The 9,979-nt window shown below is 32.3% G+C and overlaps 1 protein-coding gene across 2 annotated transcripts; it reads right to left on the bottom strand.

Annotated features, from left to right (window-relative positions):
- Window positions 1-2,299: 2,299 nt before the first annotated feature.
- On the bottom strand, window positions 2,300-9,239 carry LOC113402519 (MORN repeat-containing protein 5-like). 2 transcript variants are annotated; one of them, XM_064216256.1, is made up of 7 exons: window positions 9,149-9,239; window positions 8,402-8,476; window positions 7,298-7,422; window positions 6,166-6,352; window positions 5,023-5,190; window positions 3,341-3,536; window positions 2,300-2,418 (listed from the first exon to the last, which is right to left on the bottom strand). In XM_064216256.1, the coding sequence occupies exons 1-7, from the start codon at window positions 9,178-9,180 to the stop codon at window positions 2,332-2,334; spliced, it is 870 nt and encodes a 289-aa protein (XP_064072326.1). In that variant the 5' UTR covers window positions 9,181-9,239; the 3' UTR covers window positions 2,300-2,331. The 2 variants fall into 2 exon arrangements, with proteins under 2 accessions (XP_064072326.1, XP_026498586.2); XM_026642801.2 differs by lacking the exon at window positions 2,300-2,418 and adding an exon at window positions 2,623-2,768.
- Between the last annotated feature and the right edge of the window lie 740 nt (window positions 9,240-9,979).

Below are 9,979 nucleotides of genomic sequence, written 5' to 3'. Positions count from 1 at the left end.
CAAATCCATTTTTTTAGTATATTTATTGTTTGAATTAAATAAATAGGAAATTATGTAGAAATGTAGATTGCAGTTCAATGCATGGTCACTTGTTTTTTGGATGTTGTCTGCACCAAATCATCATTAATAGCGTCTCTGCTCCAAATAAAGGATTGGTACACTGATACCCTGAAAAATATATTTATTTTATTTTAAAATGATTACACTAAAGAATAATAGTTAATTAATAATACTATGCATGATCCCCATCATATCTTCAAAGCATTCTCAACTGCCATAAACTAATGAATATAAAAAAAAAGTAAAGTATTTTTATTGTTTTTGAAAATAAGTAATTATTTAAACAATATACATATCACAATGATATCTTTTGTTTTAATATTTAGTTCTCTGATATAAGCAAATTAATGACATTATGATAGAACCTAAAATTAAATTCTTTTACAGAATTATCATTTATTTTCAATGTAATTACATAACGTGTTAGGATGCCATTTAAAATAAATTTTAAATTTAGACTCACCTTGCGTATCATATTTGTAAATAAATTAATATTTATTATTCATTTCTTTTTCACATGTTAACACAAATACTTATTAACTTTTTTCTAAGGCAATTCTCAAGAAAATATGTTCGTTTAAAATACGGCTAATTAAAGATAATTTCACCGCAGAATTCAAATTTGTTGCTTTTTATTGTTATAAAAGGCTACCATAACGGTTGTAGCTAGTCTTCAAGCATAATATTTCCTCACACGCTTAATAGTTAATTTTTAAAATGATGTTTCAATTGCTCTCACCTAAATAAATCAAGTGAGTTCAAGCTCGATAAGAAATTAACGAAAACGTTAATTTACATGCGTAAATCTGTCAAAAGTGTTACTCGTACTACCAAAATGTCTAAATCTTGTACTATTGATTTTAGTTCCTCTGCGTTTACGCTTGGGGCGCTGATAGGATTTGTATGAAAAGAAAACCGAAAGTAAATTACTTGAAGTTAACTGTCAAACTCGTACTAAGGGTACTGTTTTCAAGAGTGATCACGAATCGTCTTGCGCGAAGATTCGACGAATTTCAACCCCTGGAACAGGCCGGGTTTCGGAACGGATACGGCACCATAGACCACATCCATACAGTGCGGCAGATTATACAGAAGTCCCATGAGTATAATCGGCCCCTGTGTCTTGCATTCGTGGACTATGAGAAGGCCTTTGACTCGGTTGAAATCTGGGCTGTTCTGGAGTCCCTGCAGCGTTGCTAAGTTGATTGGCGATACATCCAAGTGATGAGATGTCTCTACAAAGCCGCCACCATGTCCGTCCAAGTACAGAATCAGCAAACAAATCCCATACCATTGCGTCGAGGAGTGAGACAAGGGGACGTTATTTCCCCCAAATTGTTCACTAATGCAATGGAGGACATGTTCAAGACGCGGAACTGGAAAGGGCGTGGCATCAACATCAATGGCGAGTACATCTCTCTTGAGATTCGCAGACGACATCGTCATCATGGCAGAAACGCTGCAGGACCTACAACAAATGCTGAATGACCTGGCCGATTCTTCTATGCGCATCGGCCTACGGATGAACTTGGATAAAACCAAGGTAATTTTCAATGAACATGTTCTACCGGAACCGATTGCGATACACGGTACCGTCCTCGAAGTTGTTCAAAAATATGTCTACCTCGGGCAGACATTGCGATTAGGTAGAAACAACTTTGAGGACGAGTTGAATTGAAGAATTCAGCTAGGTTGGGCAGCATTTGGGAAGTTACGACGAATCTTCACATCGTCGATCCCATAGTGCCTTAAGACGAAAGTCTTCAATCAGTGCGTCCTACCCGTCATGACATACGGAGCCGAAACGTGGACACTCACCACAAAGCTGGTCCACCGGGTTAAAGTCGCTCAGCGTGCTATAGAAAGGGCTATGCTCGGAGTATCTCTGAGGGATCGCATCAGAAATGAGGTGATCCGTCAGAGAACCAAAGTCATCGACATAGCCCACAGGATTAGTAAGCTGAAGTGGCAGTGGGCCGGCCATATTTGTCGTAGAACCGATGACCGTTGGGGAAAACGTGTTCTAGAGTGGAGACCGCGTCTCGGCAAACGTAGTGTAGGACGTCCTCAGGTACGGTGGTGTGACGATTTGCGCAAGACGGCTGGCAGGAGCTAGATGCGAGTTGCCGAAGAAAGACCACAGTGGCGTGCATTTGGAGAGGCCTATGTTCAGCAGTGGACGAATGCGGGCTAATGATGATGATGATGATGAAGTAAAAATAAAGTGGTTTTTAATGAATAATGTATTATAAAAAAAAAAAAAAAAACATATTAAAGCTGAGCATCAAATTTGATAAGAGGCCGTTGGTTCCATCTCGAGGAAGATTTCCTCCAAAAGATACTTTCTCTTCCGTCTACCTGTGGAATGTCAAAAATTAGTAGAAATAAACTTTTTAATTTTTTTTATTAATTAAATTTTAATAAATGTAGTGATGTAATTTAATAATATTTTAAGTTTTATTTATAATATAAATTAAAATGGAACATAAATCTCACTGTTCCCAAGAGAAAAAATGGTCAATTACATATTTTTTCAGTAGAAACGAAACTTAATATGTGAACTTAATTAGATATCAATTTCTTAACCTAGTAATGACAGCAATAATTAAATATTATTTTAACAGTGTTGATCGAATTTATAGAGTATTTTAATCGGAGCTGCATGATGATTCAGACTCATCTTTTTCTAAGTTTTTAAATGTCACCTCCTGCAGAGATAATTAAATTTTGTTACATGATTTTTATTTATCAAATATTATGTATAAAATTACATGTATACTTTAAGCTTGTTTTTTATTACACCACGTTGCTTAATGCAGGTTGGTGATTACAAATATGGCAAATTTTCATCCAAGAGGAGTAGGTTTACCCATGTTGTTTTCATTCATCTCCAAGCAGGAGATGAATTAAGTATGTACATTAAAATATAGTGTTGGTTGGGCTATATCGACCCATAAGCAAAAATATTTTTTGAATATTATATTTAAGACAAGAAAGCTGTGCTTAACGTATGTGCTGGTGATAACCACCCATAATTACGGGGACTGTAAAGCACTCCTTGGAATGTCAAATGTCAATGTTCTTATCAACCTTCTTTTCATAATGTCACAATAAAAAACCGAAGTGTGAGTTAGCTAAAATATGGCTTATCCTTTGCGTAAGAATCCTTAAAAATATAAATAAGTCGGCTAAAGTCGAACGTGTATAAGACTATTGTAATTTTCTGTTTATATCATATAGTATGTTTAGATAATGTAATATTACAAATATATTTTCTTACAATTTCGGGCTCCAGTTCATTTGCTGGCTGCGTTGATTGTGTCGCCCGAGATGTAGACGCCGGTGGTGGAGGCTTGGGGAGGCTTACTTGCGGTTCGAGCCACTCTTCGTAAAGATCTTTGCGAGGTCCAAGCGGAAGATCTGGTGATGTACGGCAGTTCTCGATTATCCATTTCTGTTCGCGCACTGATGGTGATCTGTTTACAAAGTCATAATAACTATTACATTATTTACACCTTTGTGATTTGGAAAATATTTTATTAAAATTGATTATAGCAATGTTTTATTTTACAATATGTTATAAATATTAAAAAAACATTTTTTAATCTGTTCTAGAGAAGGAGCTCAAGTTTGGCAGATATTTGTTTTTGACTATTCATTTACTTGCAATATTTATTGATATTATTTCAAATTAGATTTAGGATATATTTCTTATGTTTTGATAACTGAGTACTGTGATATTTTGTTATATTTCTTGAAAGTTCTTAAATCGTTTACCATTGTCCGATCTCGACGTTTGATGTATTTATGATTTAAAATTCTGGATGAGAAACTAGGGATAAATCTAAAATTAAATTTCAAGCGAAACGTTTTGGATTATTTTAGCAGGAAATAGATTTACCCGTAGCTTTGCTTGTGTATATTCAATTTGTATTTTATGGTACTGAAGGTGCTTTTTAGAGCAATTGCCTGTGCATTATCAGTTACTCTGATACTATATATGTATTATGTATATTATATTTGCATTACCTTTGCTACAATTTCGGTGAATTTAAAAGTATTACTTTTTCTAGCTTATCTTAGTTTAAGACTTGGAAAAATTTAAGACGTTAAAATAAGTACTCGTGACTTGCACTAAACTGACGTTATCAAAAGTTAATTAGTCTGCATTAAAGTTCGCTTTGTACTTTTATATGTCGTAGATTGAGTCTGGGGAGGGAAACAATGGAGAGGTGGTTGAATTTTATAATTTTATAAAGTTATTTGTAAAAGCATACTCTTTTCATTTTACTTACCAATAAATTTACACTTACAATATTTATATGATAAAAAAGCGGAATATATTAAAATACGTTTAATGTTTTATTTTCGACTTAGTACGAGAAGAATCTAAACATTCCCATAACACATTAAAAGATTTCGGATTTAAGCTCATAATATATGGTTTATATCCGAGTGCTTAAATTGTATTTTCTCCGAGTTTATCAGTTAAAAAATACAATTGAAAATTTTAAGATAAAATAGAGTAAATTTATATTATATATTTTTAATAAAAACATTTACACTACCTCATGTCCAATCCCCCAGATTCATGAAAATGAAGTTAAACAATCAGCCAGTCAATTATCAGCGATCACGATACGTTTGAATGATTTATAAATAAAGCTCGATTGATGTGAATCGGTGTGATGGTTCAGATTTTCGCAGCGTAATTTTTAATTATTTAGACGTTTTAGTTATAGTGAAAATTTTCACTGATAACATTTTTACAATAAATTATTATTATAACATTTTAGTGCGAAATTTATATTATATAAATGTATGTTAAAAATACAGATGTGTATCGATTCGGTTTCAATTTTAAAATAATTTCAGTAACATTTGCATTAAGAGACTATAGAAACATTGTACAAAAAATAATTCAGATTACAAGTTCATAGTTAGTGATATCCTTCGTTTCACCTTATTATAGCATTCAGATCTTCTACTTTGTATACAACTTTGGTCTTAGGATCATAAAAGCCGTCTCCCGTGTCATAATAGCCAGGTGGTACTGGTCGCGAAGGCTGATCTGCTGTCAAATACGATTTACCAGCTGGTTTTAAGCCATCGTCGTATTCTATAGTGTACCTAGAACGAAGAAAATTCTTACTAAGCTTAATTAAATGTAAGTTTTAAAAAAAATACGAATTTTTATGGTTTGAATTTGAACCATGAAGTTATTATTGACTTTAGGTGCTCATTACAGCCAATACGAATATTCAAGTGGGACAGGAAATTTGAGATATTTTAAAATGTTGATTTTTTTCCTTTGGAATACATAGGTTTATTCAATAATGTTATAAAACAGTACCTAAAAAATCACTACAATTTTTTTACCAAAGTATATTTAAAAATATACGTCTCAAAACGTTGAAATCTTGCAATCTTGAGATACAAATAATAGTGTCACATCTTAAGCCGTATCGATATAATTTTATGCAACTTTTGGCAGGATTCATTGTGAATTAGATCTAATGTTGTAAATTTAACATAATCCGAAGTATATAAAATAACAAAATAAATGTTGAAATTATACGCAAAAAGATAAAATATTTGATTAAAATTAATTAGGTTTCCATTATACCTAATTGAATATGAGATGAAATAAGTTGAATTTGATATAAGCATTTGTTCTTTCTATAAGTTCAAATAATACATAAATTGAACCCTCTATAATAACTTGGAAATAGTAAGTTGTGTGTGTTTTCTTCGCGTAGATCAAATAATGTAATAAAAATATTTTTTGGTGTGCCAAATACAGTTTAAAAAAGAAGACCTCTTTGTTCTCCACTGATTGGCAAAGCACAAATTACTTACATAATAGCCGACGCGAGAGCTATGGACTGTGCCAAGTTTTCAGCATGCACCGAAAATTTTGCAAGAAAAAGAATTATAATGTTTGCATTGTTTTTATACAAAATACATATTTCAAAATGAACTTATACCAAATACAAAATTAGATTTATGGAGCGTAATCTTATATTATTAAATCATAGTAATAATATATTTATAATACTGCAATCGGGTTGAATATTAATAAATGGAATAAACTCTTCGGCTAACCTCCTATCTGGCATTCTACAATATTTCCAATCTATTTCGTTGTACTCCAAGCCATCAGCAAAGATGAGTTTCCGTTCAGTCAAATGACCTTTGTTCCAGGTGCCACGAAGGATAGTACCACTTGGATATACTAATTGTCCTTCACCATGGAACATCCCATCATCGAATTCCCCTTCATACACAACATCTGGTAAAAAAATCATATTACTTATATGTATATTTATTTTGAATGGCTGAAATAACGTTCTGCGAAAACGGATAAATAATTTATTGTGAATATGGACTTGTTTATAAATTAATATGTGTTTTTAATTTTTATTTGTCTCGACAGTTAAGGAATTGCGAGAAAACCTGCAAGTGTGGGATAAATATCTGCCTCATATGTATATAGCAACCCGCATTGGAAAAACCTGTAAAGAAAAAGTCTCAAAAATTCTCCTAACGAGGAGAGAAGAGTTTTGCTTAACAGTGGTATACAGTTATTTTGTGTTCAACAAGGAGTGTTCAAATAGTAAAATATAATTAAAACTATATATTAGTGTAATCGAGGTAATATTATATTTGGTCTAATTTGAATACAATGTTCTCCAATAGGTACAGCAAACAAGGTATGCACCGTAAACCGAATAGCGTATATCTCTGCTTGAGCACCGTTGGGCTAACAAGTACGGTCAAATTTCCTAAGCTTAACAAGGTACTCCTAAGGAAATGATCCTTGTAGTGAGGTTTACCTCTAACTTACAGCGAGAGTAACCTTATTATACTAACTACTAATATATGTAGGGGATGTTAAGCTAAATTGGCTAGACATAAAGTACACTGTATAATATTAACACTAATTACACTAAAAGTTCTGTAAATATTTTTTCTTCGCAAATATAGAACATACAAATTATTATAAACTAAAGTCATAATTTATTAAAAAAATCTTAGGTTAATACAACTGTAATAACTAATTTGTAAATCACTTGTACGTCGTCGTGCATCGACGGTCCATATCAGTACGATTAGTACTAGCAAATTTATTGTATTTCGATAGCATTTTTACTATAAAGGAAGAAATAGTTTTGCTTTTTGGTATCTTATATATTTTTTAAGTTCAACATGGTTTTTTAAATCGAACTCTACCAACCGTTTAGAAACTTGTATACACCATAGCCGCTCATTCCTAACATGTCCCACGTGCCTTCGTACTGGGAGCCCGTGGGAAACTTCTTCATTGATCGCTGGACCCGGGGGATATCCAAAGATATGGTTCTGTGGATGCGAATACTCTCAAAGAAATTCTGTATATAATCCAAGTCTGGCACTTGAATAGATTTTGTTTATTTTATGAACGTTTGTTTTTATTTGTAATCTTATGTTTTATATTATATTATTATTTATAGTACGAAGACATTCCCATGGGCCACCTGACGGTTACTGGATATCTCGGTTTATAGCAATGAGCATTGAAATGAGAGCGATTTAATTTACCATGGGATATAAGATGTTATGACCTTTGTACCTCTCATTATACTGGAACATTTACCCTTAGAACTTGTAAACAGCAATATAAAGTTGATAATTTGTATTATACAGTGTATATATGATATGTACATTGTACCCTGGGGACTGACATTAAAATACTGCTACATTATAATAATAAAATGCGTATCCGGTGTATTTTTGTATTCCGGCTTATTCTTGTGAGTTCTGAATACATACATACATAAACATAATCAGCCTGTAAATTTCCCACTGCTGGGCTAAGGCCTCCTCTCCCGTTGAGGAGAAGGTATGGAGCACCACGCTGCTCCAATGCGGGTTGGTGGAATACACATGTGGCAGAATTTCGTTGAAATTAGACACATGCCGGTTTCCTCACGATGTTTTCCTTCACCGCCGAGCACGAGATGAATTATAAACACAAATTAAGCACATGAAAATTCAGTGGTGCCTGCCTGGGTTTGAACCTGAAATCATCGGTTAAGATGCACGTGTTCTAACCACTGGGCCATCTCGGCTCTTTTACTGAAATACATATTAATTATATAATGATTTTACCGAGATAATTTTCAATTAAAAATCGATTATCTACAGATATATACATCATATATAAAATTAGACAAAAATCTTCTAAGATAAATAGGGCGCAGGACGAATAACTCTACAATTACTATTAGGACGAGAAACAAAGTCATTTTAAATGGAGATCATTGTGTCAAAAATATTAACATCAGTTTTTTAAACTAACTTGCATTCCACGTTGTGAGCTTCTGAAAACTTTCTCATCAAATCTTCCCATTGCGACACACGCTTTGCACCAGCTCTGTAATTAGGTTTTTATATTATGTACATTAATTTTTTTACTTTTTATTGAATAATATTTCAATTTATTTAAATTCAAATGATTCTAATGTGTTTTTTTTATATAGTTAAAAAATATCATGAGATATTTATAATTGAGCCTTTATCTCCTTTATTTGGGAGTGGCGTTTTGTGTTTTATAGCACTGCAAAAAAACATTTGGCAGACTTTTAGGTCGGTCGCCAGCCTGTCGCATGCTCTTCTTGAAAATGCTTTTGTTAGGGGTTTTTGAGATATTAAGTCCTACGCTAAGTTATAGTATTGACGAGTACACTAAACACCCAATACAACTCCTTATCTGCTCTAACAACAATTAAGGTAGAGACGGATCGTCATTATTCCGATCTTGGGATAATTCATGTCGATCCATGTAAATAATCTAAAGTATAGCAAATCATAGCATTGTTTCATCATAATTAACCTTCGATTAATAGTTCATTCCATGTGCAAAGTCATATATGTAAAATAACGAATATTTTCTTTCGATTTAATGATGATTTTTTATATATTATTGTGCAAATAGAAACTAAAAATTCTAGATCAGAATTTAAGAGCCCTTGAATAGAGGAAAGCTTGTGATTCAGTATGCTCCATATTTTCGTAAATTCGAATATATAAGAAAAAGAAAACTTACTCGGCGCTATCCCTTGATTTAATTATTGACATCACTTTTTCAAGTGTTTGGATAAATGGAGAGCAATGAAATAAAAACGTCCTCAGAAAAATATCTTCTGTGGAATAAGGGCTGTTTTAATAATAATTAATCTTAACTTATATAACAAAATAATAACGAGTGATTAAACATCACAAGCTAATTGTATAAGTTAGCAATCGTGTCCAGATTTAAAGCGAGACATATTGAAATATATATAGATGCAATGCATTTGCGATTATTTTACTACTGATTGTCGCCTTTACTTATTTCAATAAATACTATAATAATTCCAGTTTTAAAAAAAATATATCACTATATCTTTAACGATGAAGATAGTTGATAAATTGTTGTACAATTATCAATATAATATGTAAGCAAAGTTAAAGGGTATTAGTACAAACAACGCTATCTTAGAGCTCATATATCTAGATTTTGATTACTACGTTCATTTAAATATAGAAACATAATTTTTTATTTCCCCTTTTTTGATAATAGAAAATAATTCTGGTGAAAAATTTAAGTTTTGTTTAAAAGAATAATAATTTATTTGCAAGTTCAAAATAAAGATTACTGATACTGACATTTCATAAATTTTAGTATGTTTTTATGTTTTCCTTTTACACACACAGTATTAACAAATACGAAACCTATCGCTATCAATTAAACTAACAAAAGTATGGAACGTGTCCCGACATACTAAACGGCTAGAGCCTTACGGGAAATTTAACATATAGGAGAAATGCATGTTATTGTTCGTCGTATTAGTATTCATGGCATTTATTCTTCGGTCATGGTCAAACAGTGCATGCA

The sequence above is a fragment of the Vanessa tameamea genome, chromosome 11 (genome assembly GCF_037043105.1).
Source record: "Vanessa tameamea isolate UH-Manoa-2023 chromosome 11, ilVanTame1 primary haplotype, whole genome shotgun sequence".
NCBI lineage: Eukaryota > Metazoa > Arthropoda > Insecta > Lepidoptera > Nymphalidae > Vanessa > Vanessa tameamea.
The sequence above is the reverse complement of the archived record's forward strand: the minus strand, read 5'-3'. Positions and strand labels throughout refer to the sequence as shown.

What these genes read in the sequence shown, in the direction of transcription:
- LOC113402519 (XM_064216256.1), bottom strand. Translation starts at nt 9,180, where the DNA reads ATGTCAATAATTAAATCAAGGGATAGCGCCGA. An exon ending in TGTAGAATGCCAGATAGGAG is followed by an intron (nt 5,191 to 6,165) that starts GTTAGCCGAAGA and finishes TCTTCGTTCTAG; the next exon opens with GTACACTATAGAATACGACG. An exon ending in ATGAACTGGAGCCCGAAATT is followed by an intron (nt 2,419 to 3,340) that starts GTAAGAAAATAT and finishes GACATTCCACAG; the next exon opens with GTAGACGGAAGAGAAAGTAT.